General features: G+C 38.8%; 1 protein-coding gene and 1 long non-coding RNA gene across 2 annotated transcripts; one reads left to right on the forward strand and one right to left on the reverse strand.

Moving 5' to 3' along the window:
- Positions 1-1,138: 1,138 nt before the first annotated feature.
- LOC117557142 (GRIP1-associated protein 1-like) lies at positions 1,139-13,233 on the reverse strand. Its single transcript, XM_034232833.1, has 12 exons — positions 13,093-13,233; positions 11,188-11,254; positions 10,557-10,618; positions 10,342-10,368; positions 9,855-9,962; positions 8,562-8,721; positions 6,668-6,825; positions 6,329-6,368; positions 3,560-3,726; positions 1,714-1,761; positions 1,523-1,554; positions 1,139-1,205 (listed from the first exon to the last, which is right to left on the reverse strand). Exons 1-12 carry the CDS (start codon positions 13,138-13,140, stop codon positions 1,139-1,141), a joined length of 984 nt encoding a protein of 327 aa, XP_034088724.1. The 5' UTR covers positions 13,141-13,233.
- A 1,726-nt stretch (positions 13,234-14,959) lies between these two features.
- Positions 14,960-17,539, forward strand: LOC117557146. Its single transcript, XR_004570665.1, has 3 exons — positions 14,960-15,427; positions 15,509-15,821; positions 16,342-17,539. It is a non-coding gene; the product is annotated as an uncharacterized LOC117557146 (long non-coding RNA).
- Positions 17,540-17,755: the final 216 nt, after the last annotated feature.

Genomic DNA, 17,755 nt, shown 5'->3' on the forward strand with positions numbered 1-17,755 from the left:
CTCAGCCCCTCGTAATTCGTGGGTGATGGGAAGAGTCCTTAAGACTATGTCAGACGCCAAAGGCGCTGTACGCAGCGTCAGCGTGAAGACCAAGACCAGTGTCTTAGTGAGACCGATCACAAAGCTCTGTCTGTTTCTCGAAGCAGTGTGATGGCCCCCCCCCAAGGAAACAAAAACGGACCTCCAGTAAAAAAAAAAGGGAATATAAGTTCGTAAAGTTGCTTGATTATGTTTAGATGATATGGTCCTATTTAAGTTTAATTGTAGTAATTGGTATGCTCCCCGCCTAGCCAATTAGGGGCCGGAAATGTAGGAGCCATATGTTAAAATGTATAGTCTGATATTTTTGAATATTATTATCCTTTGTTGTTAGTGCTATTATATCATTTATTGGAACCAGCCGCGTGAATCTCGTGATTACGAGACGTTATAGCCGACGGCAGCTGCTGGTGATTGGTGTGTGAGAAGGAGAAAGAAGCACCGAGCAACATAGTTTTTTGACCTGAGAGAATATGTGTTTGTATTTGATACCTTTTTGTGTAAGTAAAAAACAAACTATCCTGAGACGTATTTTGTCCGAGTCAAGCTTATTTGCTATCTGTGAACCGAATTTTGGATTACTGGAACTACAGTAGTAGTAGTAGTAGTAGTAGTAGTAATAGCAGTAGTAGTAGTAGTAGTAATAGCAGTAGTAGTAGTAGTAGTAATAGCAGTAGTAGTCGTAGTAGCAGTAGTAGTAGTAGTAGTAATAGCAGTAGTAATAGCAGTAGTAGTAGTAGTAGTAGTAATAGCAGTAGTAGTAATAGTAGTAGTAGTAGTAGTAATAGCAGTAGTAGTAGTAGTAGTCGTAGTAGCAGTAGTAGTAGTAGTAATAGCAGTAGTAGTAGTCGTAGTAGCAGTAGTAGTAGTAGTAGTAGTAATAGCAGTAGTAGTAGTAATAGCAGTAGTAGTAGTAGTAGTAGTAGTAGTAGTAGTAGCAGTAGTAGTAATAGCAGTAGTAATAGCAGTAGTAATAGCAGTAGTAGTAGTAGTAGTAGTAGTAGTAGTAGTATTAGTAGCAGTAGTAGTAATAGCAGTAGTAATAGCAGTAGTAGTAGTAATAGCAGTAGTAGTAATAGCAGTAGTAGTAGCAGAAGTATTATAATCTCAGTTCTGACCTGCTGTCGTTGTACAGAGCCTCCTTCTCTCCCTGCAGACGCTGAAAACTACAAGAGAGAAGCACACGTTATAATCCAGCAGTGTTTTATTCATTATCTTATCTGTTCCGTCTGGAATTCAATCAGATAAACATCTGCTTTAAGTTAATTTCATCCAGTCTGACTTTTACAACGCTTCTATAATTTGACTTGAAAGCCACGAGAGGAGATAAGTGGTAGATAAACATCTCATTTAATTATAATTCAAAACACTCTGCTGTGAATTCAACCTTTTCTGACGTTACAGGAAGAAAAATAAGTATGTATTTACAGTTTCGATGACGAGCAGATGTGATTATCAGTCAAACTTTAAAAAGGTCTCTCACCTCTCCTGCTTCTTCTTTAACTTGTCAGTCAGCTGGAGAAGAGACAGGCAGGACGTTAAAAACATTGTGATAAACTTCTGATATTCACTCGTTGAGTTGTAATCAGTCTCCAATTAGCCAGGAGTCAAACCAGTAGCTCAATTAAGTTAATCAATCGATCAATGAAGGCGTCATGCTGCCTGATAATTTACCTTTGTTATCTCTTCCTGCAGTTTGGTGATTTCTGCCTGTTTGGACGCCTGAAGGCAGACAGGAGGAAATGTGTTAGTACAGTTTCAGAGTCAAGAGAACAACAGAGAAACGGTTTTTGTTTACACATATAAACAAGCATTTAAATCTACACTACAAAACACACACAGGCCTTTCTCTCGTGTTTTTGGGAGTGGCACATTTGGCAAATTGAACTCCAGCAAGTCCAGATTTCCCACAAACTTGAGGTAGCAGTACTCTCTGATTGTTGGAGATATACCACATTTCTATAAACCCTTTATTTTCCAATAGCTGTTGGTCATTTAAATACCAAAGCACCAGTCTGGTGAAAATATGAGAAAACATGGACTTCAGGAAACATGTTGAATTGTGGGATAATTTGTAGAGAAATTAGAGCTAATCTACATCGTTTTTTTGTAGTAATATAAGTAAATTGTGATATATTTCAACTTGATTTAATTACAAAGCATCTCTCCTGAAGACGTGTAGCCCCAAAATGCTTCACATTCAAAACAAACCAACAAAAAGAAAATAAATACAATTTTGACCAATAAAAAACTATGAATGTTAAAAAAACAAATATAAGTACATAGGATATATTAAAATAAAATATCAGGGATAACTCATTTAGTTTGTTAGCTAATCATGTTTGTAAATAGCCTGTTGATGTTTTCTAATGGGCTCCTTGAGAGTGTAGTTGTGTCGGTCGAGTGTTGTCTGGTTTTCTGTGAACTTGTTTTAGAGCAGCTGAAGTAAAGAGTGAGTAGATGTGTGACCAATACAGTTGTGTGTGGGTGTGTGTTATGTGCATGTGTGTGTGTTTTGTGCATGTGTGTGGTTTACATGTGTGTGTGTTCTGTGCGTATGTGTGTTTTGTGCGTGTTCTGTTCACGTACTGTGTGTGTGTGTTTATTACAGACTCAGGGTCCAGATAAAAGACAAGGCATTACATATAATAAATTACATACACAGCATAAAAATAATTCATAGTTTAAGAATAATTTAAATCAGTGTCCTACAAAGAGACAACTATACCAATGTCTCCACAGCTGCGATTGGTAGCGTGTAGTACTAAACCTTATGTTCGATAAGGCCGAGAGGATTTCATTATCAGAGTCATTAAGCCGGCAAATACATTTATACATAAGATTTCTTAAAACAGCTTGTAGAGTATTGACTCCTGCAGCCACAAACATTTCACTTGCACTAGACCATCGAGGTCTCTTCAGCAATATTCTCATGGCATCATTATAAGCTACTTGCCGTATAGAGCGGTGTGCAATATGCTCTGAACAGAGACATCTTCACTCCATCTGTACATGCACCAAACTTACGTAGGAGAATGTTTGCTTGTGCAGACATCATGCGGCATTGCCTATAAATATCTTCATCATCTGTCATTTGTTCTGTGATAAAGTGTCCAAGATATTTTAACTTATTACAGACACTAAGATTAAAATCAGAACATTTAAAATCAGGAAATTTAAGACATTTATCTTCTTTGGTTCTAAAGATCATGACAGCACTCTTACTGGCGTTGTATTTGATGTCATGCTCCACACCATACACAGAACAAACAGCAAGAAGCTGCTGAAGACCAGCGCTAGATGGACTCAGCACAACAAGATCATCTGCATACATAATATGGTTCACTAGAGTGCTACCAATCATGCATCCAGTAGGCTTTCAGTCGCTTGGACAGATCATCAATATAAAGGTTAAAAAGAACTGGGGACATAATTCAATAATTGTGTGTGTGCGTGTGTGTGTGTGTTTTGTGCGTGTGTTCTGTTGTGTGCGTGCGTGCGTGTGTGTGTGTGTGTGTACCTCCAGGGCATGGATCTGCTCCCTCAGCAGCCTCTTCTCCTCCTGCTCGGTGTTCAGTGCCATCTCCAGCTCTGGTCCAAAGCAGTGAGTTATTGGACAGAGAGCAGCCGACCAGCCTATCGCTGCCTGCTTAGCTACAATCTTCTCTACGCTCTTCTCTGACAGGCCTAAAGGGGGCGCCGCACACAGCAGGGGGGAGTCTGTTAGGCCAGACACACACTACACCAGCTCCTCTCTGCACCACCCAATTATCACCTGAGTTTCTCTGGCTGAGCAGCAAAGGCAAACACCATGAGAGCGGTTTGAATTCTGTAAACGGTTATTTTTGAAGTAAACGGTTATTTTGTGGTTTTTTGTCATTATTGAGTGTGCTGATGGGGGCGTGCGGCGCAGTGGGTTGTGCGTTGGGATCAGGGGGTTCACAGCAGGTTCAAACCCCACTGCAGTCAGCATGTCGTTGTGTCCTTGAGACACTTCACCCCAAATTGCTCCTGTGGGGATTGCCCACAGTATTGAGTATGTAAGTCGCTTTGGATAAAAGCGTCTAACAAGTGACATGTAATAATGTAATGTCATGTTCTTGTATTTGAATGTGTTATTTTGTACAAAATGTACAAATGTGAGTACAAACACATTTAGAGATTGACAATAAAGTTGACTTTGACTAAATGATAGGAAAGGAGCTTCAATGCTTCCTTTGATATCTCCTTTAGGATACACTGGATCACGCTTTAGGAAATAATAATCCTGTCCCACAATGTCACAAAGACAACTATTCGTGACACAGATCATGTAAGTTACGGTGCTTATAAAGGTTTATCAAGTCCATCTCATGCTGAAACTTGCTGCTTTTAGGTTTTAAGCTTTCAAAAATATAATAAACCAAAGGGCAAACTATCAACAGTTCGCTAATTATTGTTTTAAAATGATCAAATAAAGTCAACATTTAAAACATTTTACTGAGTTGTGAGGTGTTTCTTAATAATTGTTTTTAACAAATGTCTGAGCTTTTCTTATTCAGGCCATTAAAACATGTTAATAACCACACATTCCTGCTAATGTTCATGCATTTCACTTCCTTTTAAGTTGCCATAATGGACACTTTCTGACTTTCTTGATATCAACTGGTTATCAATACTTGTTTTGTTTTTTCCTGATATATCTGATAGTATGAAACCAAACAAAGACGGATGAGTGATGTCATAATTTAACAATAAATAACCACAAGGTAAAATCATAAACCTGTCTCACATCGTGCAGAAATTGGGCGGTTATCCGAAGATACAAAAAACACGTTTCCCTCCAAAAAAAGTGTTTCAAATCTCGAATTTCAAAACACAGACTTGATCACCCAGACAAAATGAAAACTTCCCAATGACTTCCATCATATATCAAGTATGTAGACTGCAGTAGTGTTTTGGTAACAGTTACTGTCCTCTCTACAATCAGGTAAGTCAAATTGGTTGTGGCGTTGCAGCTTTGCCAGAAAATAACTTGCATATCAGAATGATGCTCCTGATATTTCCTCAGTTACACATTGTGATGTCCGTCAGCTGGTAGTGTGTGTCTGCCCTGAGCCAGCTAGCTGCTCTACGCTTTAATAAAGCCAGGCTTAGACTTTATCCTTAATTATCAAATAGAAACCAGATTTCAAATAATGACAAGCAGGAAGAAAACATGACAATAGGAGGAAGAGTTGTAATGTTACTGTAACAGATGTCTGGCTGATATTTGAGTATTTAGTGCAACAAGCGTGATAAAAAGGGTCAAACTGGTGGATTCACATGTTTTTATCTTTTATAAGTAACATATTTAGTGTAACACAAGTTTTAACCTTTAAACAGTGGCTGTATTTCTTAAACAATGCTTAAAGTAATCTGATCATTGATACAATATCGCAGAATAGAGTGCCACAGTGACGCGTCCTAAAACCCGGAAGTGAGTCAGCATTTCACCACTTCCTGTTCCCTCGTCTCAGAGCCAATGGGATCTCTCCATAGGGTTTAGGAAAATATCTGGAACTAAGGTCTGTGGTTGAGACGCATTGAAGAGACGGATCACGTTTTGTTCTACGACATTAAATCCATCAGCACTGGTGATTTCTGAAGAGTTGACGTGTCTGAGAAACGATGGTTGTTACCAAGTGGCTGAATAGGACTACAGAAGTCGTGGAGGACGTTGAACGTCATTACGCCGAACACGTAAACACTCCTCTAAGTTAGTTCTGCTTGAAAGCAAGTCCCTGCCTCCTGCAATCTGTTCAAACTAACGCTTCAACTTGTTCCATTTAGAATCTGTGTGTTTGAATATGGATCTTAAGTTGGCGTGACGTTGAAGCAGCGACCCTGCTGTAGTTCCTTTATAGCATAACGTTAGCATTTTGCTTCTGTAGGATAGACATGTGGAGATTATCCGGCTGAACAAAACCCGTCTCTTAAATGTGTTTCAACCACAGACCTTATTTCCAGCTGTTTTCCTAAATCCTATGGAGAGATAGCTTTGCTTTTTGACGAAGGAACCGGAAGGAGTTTACTTCCGGGTTTTAGGATGCGTCACTGCGGCACTCTATTTAAGCAATGTGAAATTCAATTGATGAAATGGTCTTTAAGTCAACTACTAACTCATACATATGACATGGTAACTGGTTAAATCAAATTGCATAAGATAAGTGTGTTTTCCAGAGACGAGAGAACTATTGAAGATCGAATGAAAAGACAGGAGTTTGTGTTTTAAAAGGGAAATGCTATATGTGATAAAGTTTAAAATCACCATGTAGCTGTTTCTCTTTGTGTTCCAGCTGAGCCTCCTTCTGCAAACAGGAAATTACATAAAATACAAACACACAAAAAAATGCAATAAATTATCAAATGTAAGTTGTAAGTGTTAAACTCCCACTTTACAATTTTGTGGCATTTTCTTAACAATTAAAAACTAGAAAATCAATAAATTAGAGTTGATATATTAAATAACAGGGATCAGAACAATGTAAAACATAATGCTTTATCATTATCCTTCAAATTAAACTTGTATTATAAATATTTATTGCCAAAAAATAAGACCGGGTTTTAAAAGAAAAAATTGAAATATTCCCAAGAAATATTTTGTCACCTGTTCTAGTCTCTCATTGGCTCCCACTGATGTCGGCTCCTCCCCCTTCCCTGTGGCATCAGAGACTCCGTTGGCGCCGGCTGTCTCCATGGCAGCGTTCTGGTTGCCCTCGGCGACCGGCTGTTTCTGTTGCTCCATGTCGAAGCGCTCCTGGAGAGCTGCAGGAAGAATCATTTATTTATTAAACACCACAGGAATTCAATAAAATATATATATGTGGCTTGTGCATGTTTCCTGTTTGGCTAATAAGTAATATGATGGATTTAAAATAATAAAACAATGATAATAATTATTTCTATTATTAATAAATGTTATTTTGTCAAAGGTAATATTTCCCCTCAGCCCAAGGAGATATCTTGTCCCTTTCAAACAGCAGTGTCTAAAAACACAAAAAGTTAACTATTATATTGTTTTTTTTCTGGCAAATCAAGCATTGGATCCAAAGCTGGAATCAGTGTTTTGATATTTTAGCTTGAAAATGTGGAAATGAGTGCTAATTTAAATTATATTTTCTGTTTGATCAAGTTATCTATTTATCATTGCAGCTCTATTTGTAACTACTGTGGACACCTTTGATTAAGAGCATCTTAAAACCCGGTTATGGCTAGAAAGGATCCGTCTTGTGTACATATGACGTCACGTTCTCGTTGTAACTCTCGTTGTAATCGGAGCGACTCGGAAACACATCTACAGCAGTAACATGATGCAACATACACATTAATGCAGCAGCAATATTAATAGAGAAACATCAGACATAATAGTAAAACACTGAAAGGGAACGTTTTATTGCACCAGGAGCTATCTTGGGACTTTTACTGCGACAACGTTGACTTGCCTGTGAATAAAAAATAAACCGTAGTGTTGGTGATCTACAGTGTTGTCATTCTTCTTTGAACAGCAAGACCGCTAACTCCCTATTTCAACAATCACACTCCTGTCATTGACATCATTAATAGATAGTTTAGCTTCTCACCATCAGTTGCTGTGGTGGCCCACCGATCGTAACGAGTAACTGAAAGGCTGCCTGCTAAACGTAAACATTCAGCCACGTGACTTGCAAACTCTCGCGAGAGTTTTACACACACACACACACACCACACACACACACACACACACACACACACACAGCCACACACACACACACACACACACACACACACACACACACACACACACACACACACACACACACACACACACACACACACACACACCACACACACACACACACACACACACACACACACCACACACACACACACACAAACACACACACACACACACACACACACACACACAGCACACACACACACACCACACACACACACACACACACACACACACACACACACACACACACACACACACACACACACCACACACACACACACACACACACACACACCACACACACACACACACACACACACATTACACACACACACACACACACACACACACACACACACATCTCCGCAGCTACTGCACTGAAACTGTAATGTCAATTCATGTTCTGTGGATTGTGTTTTTTAAATATATTATTAAAAAAGTACTTATTACTACTATTACTTAGTTTTATACCCCGTTATCTAGGCACCTTTTGTATCTGGTTTTATGTGTCACACTGTGGGACTGCAAGAAACGGTATTTCAAGATTTCTGTATGTAGACATTCTGACAATAAAGGTGACTTTGATTTATTTTGTCTGTATGGTGTATCGTAATTAGTTGTGTCTTTTATTCTTAAGAATAGAGAAAGTCACATCTTCCACACTGCACTTAACCTGAGCTGGCAGCTACAAGGTTCTCACAGCTACAGTGTAGTTATGACAATGCAATGCTTAGGTCACAGGCTCCTCCAACAGTGCAACACAATGAAACAGATAAGAACTCACTTTTCATTTTCTTCAGCAGGGTGGAGTTCTCGGCCTGCAGGCGGAGCAGCTCTCCATCCACAGGACTGGAGGTGGGGTTTGGGGGGGGGCTGGGTGCAGAGGCTGCTCCGTCCTTCAGACCCTGGTTCTCCTGCTCCAGCTCCTCGATCTGCGTACACAGCTGGAACCAAACAGAACCAGAATCAGGTTTATTACCAGGTACGAGGAATGTGACGTGATGTCGTGGTGCATACATAAAACTCTATAACAAATCCCCTCTGGCTGGCAGAGAACTGTCTGCTCCATAGCGTCTCTTGATTACTGGACTTACTGACATTTTACATTCATATTCTATTTCATTTTGTACAATAATATCCTGCATTATATTTGTTACTGGAAATGTGTATTTCTACTTGTATATTTTCCACATTTATATATATATTATTTTTTTTATTATATTTTATATTCTTTAACTTTTTTTATTTTTAATGCTATTTTATTTCTATTTCAGAAATATTTTGGACTGTTTATTTCTTGTGTCTTAAATGTATCTTATGTACATTGCCTTGCTTTTTTATGCTGCTGCAACGCAAACATTTCCTAAATTGGGATCAATAAAGTATCTATCCATCTACCCACCCACCCACCTACCTACCCAACCATCCACCCACCCACCCACCCAACCATCCACCTACCCACCCATCTACCCACCCACCTACCCACCCATCCACCTACCCACCCCACCCACCCATCCATCCATTGTTTTGTTTAATTTGTTTTGTTTTATTGTTCTGTCTTTTATTTATTTTTATTGAAGTATTCCAGGAATGTATGTTGCATGTTTTAATTTGATTGTATTTCCTTGTTTAAAATTAACTGTGTTTTAGGTTGACTTGTAAAATCTGTCCAGGGACTACAGATGAAAAATAGCCTCTTGGCTAACTCTGGCACATTTACAGGGATGTTAATTAATGTGCACTGTCCCTGTTAAATAAAGGAATAAATCAAATAAAAAGTTTCTTATTTTTCCATCTCACTTTGATTTTTAATAACTACAGCCTCTAGTTGGCCTTAATACAGTAATTGGACTCTAAGCGCTGCCAAAACATGGGTGACCGACACTCTGCACTGTTCCTGAACGCCTCTTATGTGGCATTGATTGAGCACTGGAGCTTCTGATGTTTTAATTTGTTGCTAACTGTGGGATATTTGAATGATTAGAAACAGAGTCAGTTAGATAAAGTGATATATTCTACATGTTAGTAGGATGTGATGCACACACACACACAGAGAGAGAGAGAGAGAGAGAGCTACCTTCGAGAGCTCGGTCATCAGCGTGCTGTTCTGTAGTCTGAAGTCTTCCTCCTGACTGTGGAGTTTCCCCTGAAGCATCTCATTCTCACTCAGCAGCGCCTCCACCTCCTGCAACAACAACAACAACAACAACAACAACAAAGATATCAATTATTTATAATAAATGCTTACAGTCCATGTTCTATAAATACATTTCTTTATTTTCGTTGCATTAAAACGAATGTAATGCTCAGGACCATGACCGTGGGTAAAAACGAAACTTACAAACAAGAAAAGATTTGAAAAAGAAACCAGTCACTTTGGTAATCTAATATTTAGAAATAAACAAGACTGGTATTAGACAATGTTAAAACTACTGAAATGAGACACTCATATTTAAACAAACAAAAACAATTGAGATACAATACTACTGTGAAATGTACTTGAATCAGTCATGCAGGTGGGGACAACGTGTAATCCTGCAGTAAGCATAACAAACACAACTCACCTGAGCCTTCTTGCTCTTATTCAAAGCCTGGGGAGACAAAGCAATCACACTGATGTATATAAACACATCTGGGTCAGACAACTAGTCATTTTCTTTATATATCTTTATTATAAGAGCAAAACCACATTGTACATCAGACCACCAAATCCAAGTGGAAAAAATCAGTCTTTGTTCAGAAAATAATAACAATTTCTATTCAAATAAAGCATCCTTACCTTCTGTGCTTTGACAAAATCTCTTTCCAAAACCGCATTTTTCTGACGGACGGCGTTCAGTTCTGAAACACAACAAACATTATTGATGAACAATGAATCATTCATTTATAACATACATGATTATTCCTGAGGTAAACTGTATGTAAGCAGTCTGCAGGCTGAAAGTCTTCACAGCGTAACCTGAGTAAATTATACAAAATCACAAGTTCATTATTTATTTTATGAAGAAAACAAACCTTTGCTGAATTTCTCTGTTCACCTGTTACTAAATTCAACTGATTAAACATAACAATCCTGCACAAGGCAAGGCTTTTCTGGAGGACCTAAATTAAAGTACATTTCTTTAAAGTTGGACTTAATCAGACGAATCACTCTCTATGCTAATTGAGGATTTCCTTTTGTTAGGGGAAGGCCGCCATAGAATATGAAGAGTTATTGTAAGAGAGGAAACGAACCAAAGCAACATTAAAACACTTAAACGCTTGCTTGGTCTTAAAAAGAATATCTGTTAAATAAAAACTGCTTTGTAGAGAGCAGAAGGGAAAGTGATGTCAGTCTGAAGTCATTAACAGGAAAACTACAAATATCCAATATATAGATTATTATCAGGAAACATGCAGAGGTGTTTTACCGGCCGAGTTCTTCCTGAGATCATCAGACAGCTGGTAGTTCTGAGTCCTGAGCTCCAGCAGCTGAGCCTGCACACACACACACACACACACACACACACACACACACACACCACACACACACACACACACACACACACACCACACACACACACACACACACACACACACACACCACACACACCACACACACACACACACCACACACACACACCACACACACACACACACACCACACACACACACACACACACACACACACAACACACACACACACACACACACACACACACACATCACACACACACACACACACACACCACCACACACACACACACACACACACACACACACACCACACACACACACACACACACACCACACACACACACACACACACACACACACACCACACACACACACACACACACACACACACACACACACACACACACACACACACACACACACACACACACACACACACACACACACACACAATATCACTATGACCTTTCACCCTGCTCCTAAAAGTGAATAGAAGCGTGAAACTGCTCCTCGTGACTACATATTTTCTGTTGGGCAGACTTTGTTAAACAGTGTCTAACACACAGCTTAGCGTGTTGTCAGAGAGAAAGACGAAAACAGACAAACAATGTAGTGTTAGAAATGGACATAAAGTCAAACTGGCAATAACAGCAGAAATAACTATAATTGGTGTAGAAATGTGTCTAAAATTGGCTAACACGTTAAATCACTTCTCAGCTGTGTTGCCAGATAATGTTTTCCTCACAGCACAGTAATTAAAGACATATTATCATTGATACCAGCTCCCTGGTCCAAACCCAGACAGTTATCGTACTGTAACTACCTGTACGAAGTGCTTCAATACAAAGAAAATAGAGAAAATAGAGTAAACAAGATAAGAGAACTGTTTGTATCCTCAGGGCAATGCTTGTGCAGCAGTTGCAGAAAATATACATAACGATGCAAAATGTCTAAAAGCTTAATATACATATAGCCAGCAATCGGGCAGATGGTAACTATAAATACAACAGGTTAAAAGGTAGCATATCAAAAATATTATATAAGTAAACTAAGTACATTTACTCAATTATTTTATTGAGTATTTTCTGCTTCTTTTTACTTCCACACAACTACATCTCAAAGGTAAATGTTGTACTTTCCAATACATTTCCTCCCATCAACTTTAGTTTATTTTTCAGATGAGTTATCCTTCCCCTTCCTCTCCAGTAAAAACATGTCTGCAGATGTGTTAATGTTGAATGGCTGTCATACTGAATGATGAACTGAGAAAAATCCTCCTACTCATTTTAACAGTGAGGCATTAGTACTAATACTGCAGTAAAGGATCCGATTACTTCTTCCACATCTGCCTGTTTACACACTGTGTACTTGTATTAAATGTATAATTACTTTGCTATAAATGACAGCTAACACTGGGCTGTTCAATCAAACAGAAACCCCTCTGAGACCCCGTGATCTGTCCCGTGGATGCTAACATGTTAGCATACTGCAGATAAAAATAAGGGTTAGCTTCAGGAAAGCTACATGTTTCTCTACCAGCAGAGGATGCTAAGCTAGCTTGAGCTAACTGAGCTAGCATACTGTTGTAAACTGTCAATACAAATATATTTTCTCTCAGTATGTGATTTAATGACTTGTGCTTCTTCTCAAACTGACCTGACATTGTTCAATTAATAATAATATGTTACAGGATAAGCTTTTGGACAACCGTTAACTTCTAACAGCTACTAACGGTTAGCATGAGAGAGCTAACTGTCAGTGATGTCACACCTGCAGCAACTGACAGGTGTGACATCACACTACTGACAGTCCACCGACCGGAAACAACACATGTCGGGTTTATTTTTCATGTATCTCACCTGCATCCGATGGAACTCCTCCTCTGACAGAGCCTGGGACAGGGCCATGTTTACCTGAGGTAGGCTAGCAGGCTAAGCTAGCGGAGGAGACGGAGGAGGAGCAGAGAAGAGAAGAAGAAGAAGGAGAAGAGCTCTCACTCTGACACTGTTTCCCGGAACCAAGAAACAACAAGAGTCAAATGGGGATAAAGCCTGCCAGCTGCTCCAGTGGTGAAGAATGAATAAAGACCCTTTAGAGTTGGAAGAAGTACTCAGATATTGTACTTGAGTAAAAGCAGAAGTGCCCAGAGTGTAGGAATACTATATGTTACAAGTAAAAGTCCTGCATTCAAAATATTACTTGAGTAAAAGTAGAAAAGTATTAGCGCCATCAACATATACTTAAAGTACCAAAAGTAGTCATTGTGCAGACTGGTCCATTTCAGAATAACATATATGATATGTTTTATAATGATTGATCATTAAAGTGTTCTCAAAGCTGGTAAAGGTGCAGCTAGTCTGAATGACTTTGTATACTGCAGGGTAGCTGGTGAATTTACTCCAGGTGGAATTAAAGTCTGATTTAACACTTGATTATATTTCACATCATTCATCCACATCTGTAAAGTAACTAAAGGTATTAAATACATGTAGTGGAGTAGAAGTACAAAGTAGCAGAAAATGGAGATAATCATGTCTCTAAGTTCCTCAACATTTTAATTACGTACTTGAGTAAATGCACTTAGTTACTTTACACCACTGTGGAGAATGTATTAAGATCATTTAATTACATTTAAAAAATACCTGTTTTTGCCAACATTTAAAGCCACTGTCCTGGTTTCATACTTATTAATGAGTTCTTGTTATGGTATATAATTTCTGACCTCTAATTATATAGTAAATTACAAAAACATCAGTAAACACCCAGGTGTTGCTTTGTTAGTCGTTTCTCTTCATACATTGTGTGAGAATTTCACTAAACCAAGCTAACTGTTTGCTTTTATTTTCATATATGATATATTTCTGCATCTGGTTTTCACACCTCCACTTTGTAAGTTTCTGAGAAAGTGTGTAGAGCCGGGTTTAAGATGCCAACACCTGAAATATACCAAAAACTCAGCACATAACAATATCACCACATACGACCACATGCACTTGTGATGTGTCCTCTCAGGCCCTTATTTTCCATCTTGTGCTGCACAACTTTTGCTGCATCCTGTGTAATTGCATATCACCCCATCTTCAAAGGTTCACTGAAACAAAACACAAACACAGTTGTTGCCATTCTGAGAGAGTTCTGGAGGATTTTCATGTAGGCCTATTTGTTACATACAATGATCTGTGAATTCATTTTTATAATGAAATGATAAGAAAACAAACGGTGGAAAAACTTGACATTCGACAATATCATTTCAACATCTCCGCTTTTCAGTATGGTCCTTAGTCAAATAAAGACAAAGACAAAAAAAAACTTTTCCACTGAGTCGATTACAGGGCCAGTGAATCAGTTCTTGATGTCCACTGCAGCGGGTGATCACAAAACACAGACTGCATAGGGAGACTTTGTGTACCATTAGTACTGGTGGCCCCTTCTAAGAAACTCATGGCATGACTTACAGCACTTAATTGTATATCCATGATTCCCTGTACACTACGATCATACCATATTCTACCATGATAGTGTTGAAGCAAAGATGGATAAAAACAACTATGTAAGACACAAGGAAACAGACATTGGAGGAAATGGTGATTGCAATGCTATCACTGTAAAGTCTTGTTCTGACAGAAGACTTTACAGCGTCTCTGCTTGTAAAAACGAACAGGAAATGCTTTTTTTGCGGGTATAAATAAATATGCAGCTGCAGAACTGTGATCATTGTCAGTTGATGCCAGCCGCACATCAAAGATGCAGAGCCTTATAACAAAAATCGCCACTGAGAAGCTGAGCACCTACGCTGCGGTCATATCTATCTTCACCTACACTATTTTGCTCAACAGGGATTTAGCCTGCACCTGCGAACCACAAGCCTCGAACTGCAACCTGTACATGCTTCTGCCACCCGTTATCATTTTTTAATTAATACTTTTGTTGGACAGCTCGTTCCAAAGCGTCTGTAGATACTATTCCTCACATTGTAAATGCCCCTGCGGTCTTTGCTGTTTTTATGCCCATCATTTTTTAAGGGCATTTTTAGTCGGCTTGCTGTGGGTTGCTTTTTTGTTCCTCGATGGAGACTGGTATGTTTGCTGTCAGAATGACGGCTCTGAACAACAGGCAACGTTAGCCTGCAAAGCTGAGAAGGATATCAAAGTCAACGAGAAAGTTCTTAAATCTGAACTGAAGACAACATCCCGGGTGAGTGCTTCCTCTCTGGATCTACTTTATCAGCATCAGTTTGAAGTGTTGTGTTATAACCATCTTTCTTTCTTTCTTTAGTTTATCGGTGGCTGGATTCTATTTGGAATTATTTTAGGGGCTTTTGTCTTGCCATTGTGTGTCAGATCGAAATGCTGTGGGGAAAAAAAACATTCTGCCAACAAAAGATTTCTGTATGACAAACTGATCATAATAGAGGAGGGCAATGTGCTGAAAGAGGTTCTGAGGAATTCAGCAAAGGAGAAGTTGACTGAAGGAATCCAGAGCAAAATCCGTGACAAACGAAGGGAAGAGTGTTTCGATGTTGCCAGAGAGCTGATTGAAAAAGACCCGCGAAAAGAGGAGCACCAACCGCTAGGGGCACAAGAACCAGGTAAAGAATAATAAAAGAACACTTCTCCACTTCTTTTTTTCTCAAGGCCTACAGCTAAATATTGTTTGTAGGAAGATAAGTAGGTGAAATGTGATGACCGTTACTTGACTTTATTCTGTGTTTGAGCATAAAGAATGCACAATCTTATCGTGTGGTAACATTGTAACTTGTTAGGGGTTAGGGGATACATCAGATTAAAAACCTCTAAAGTTAAAATCTGCAGGTTTACTGATTATGAAGAATGCTTTGATAGTTTCTGCTAGTTTCTTCTCAAATTGCAAGTCGCTTTATCTTAGTATGTGTTGCAGACTGCATTTGCAATATGTCGTAGATGTTAAGTGATGTTTGAGTTGACATATTTTGATATAAGAATGTCCTTTTTATGTTAGATATCATCATCATCACTGTCATTTAAACACATGTAAACGCACTGTGCTCAATGCACCAGGCGATGGTGCCAGACAGGCTGTTAGTGTGTTTTTCACCTCCTGCTCTCTTTTCTCTTATCCTCTTTGTCCAGTCCAGTTGATACGCATCATGTCTGTTCCTGCCGGTGCCGACTAGACTGGACGATCATTGAGGAGGCACACCTGGAAGAGTTCTGTCTCTCCATGGATCATGATCTGTTGCTGACTACAGAGCTTAAGTGAAGTCAGCAGCTCCCAGTATGACTGGAAAATGTTATAGATGCCATTGCTCCCACCAGGGTAAAGGAAGTGTCTGGCAAGAAAATATCTCCATGCAGAAAGGCCATGACCTGCTAAATGCAGGTGGCGAAAAACAAATCTCCATTTTGAAATCTATAAAGAGACACTTGGCATTTATAATTTGGAATTGAAAAATGCATAAAAGTCTTTCTTCTCTGACATCATTGCCAAAAACAAAAACAACGCACGTGCCTTGTTTGCTACCGTTGACAGACTAACTAACCCCCCAGTGTCAGTAGCCTCTGAATTTATCCACCAGGGCGTACAATGATTTTGCCTCCTTCACTGAAACATTCAGAAAATCAGACAAGCAGTCAGTGCCTCTGCATCAGGAACAGCATATGTGTTGTCTCTGTGTTCACTTCAAATCAATTCAAACACCATGACACAATTCCATCATTAATGATAAAAACCTAGAGGACATTATACAACTTCTGAAATCCTCCTCCTGCTGCCTTGATATTATTCCAACAGGATTTTTTTCAAAAATGTTTTTCATTGCATGGCCTCAGATCTACATCAAATAGTAAACAATAGGGATGGGAATCACCAGGCTTACTTTCTTTCATTGCAATTGTATACATGTCTTAACGTAACTTCCTGTTTTATATAGACATGCTTTTATTTTGAAGGCGACTTTGCGCTATTAGCAGGAAGTTACTGTTCCCAAAGCAACAACTTGACGGAGAAAAAGAACGGAGATAAAGTACAGATATTAACGGAGATATCAACATTTAAATACGGCGGTATCAAAAGATAAAGTTTACATTTAAGTATCGGGGACCGAAGAGGCACAAGGTTAGTGTTAACTGTAATGTAAAAATGTGGTGTGTGTGTGTCTTAATTCATTTATACTGTATTATAACTTTGCTAACTATTTGAAGTTCACTTGTTTAATGGTATTCTAAAGTAATGCTCGGATGTAGCTTAAATGTATTTGTTGTTTTGAGTCTTTGTGTAGCTCTTACGTTGGTTTTTGGAGTTTTCAATAAATACAAAATCATCAGTCAAGTGTAAGACCATCTTTCGGAGGGATATCATGCTACAGTTTATATAACATTTTTTAACGTGTATCGATACAATACCACCGTTAACGCGATAATTTTTACAGCATTAATGTTAAGATCATATTTAGTCGTCTGATTCGTCTGTTTTAGTCTGCGTTCTTCTAATTAGTGTCCACAGTGTGCCTATTGAGCCATTTTGAGCGATGTGGAGCAAGCCCCT

Source organism: Gymnodraco acuticeps, unplaced genomic scaffold, assembly GCF_902827175.1.
Source record: "Gymnodraco acuticeps unplaced genomic scaffold, fGymAcu1.1, whole genome shotgun sequence".
Lineage (NCBI taxonomy): Eukaryota > Metazoa > Chordata > Actinopteri > Perciformes > Bathydraconidae > Gymnodraco > Gymnodraco acuticeps.

Excerpts from the sequence above, each read along its gene's own strand:
- LOC117557142 (XM_034232833.1), bottom strand. The coding sequence starts at position 13,140 with ATGGCCCTGTCCCAGGCTCTGTCAGAGGAGGAGTTCCATCGGATGCAG. Across the intron at positions 9,963-10,341 it reads ATAAGAGCAAGAAGGCTCAG|GAGGTGGAGGCGCTGCTGAG; the intron begins GTGAGTTGTGTT and ends TTGTTGTTGCAG. Across the intron at positions 3,727-6,328 it reads CAAAGAGAAACAGCTACATG|GCCTGTCAGAGAAGAGCGTA; the intron begins GTGATTTTAAAC and ends CGCCCCCTTTAG.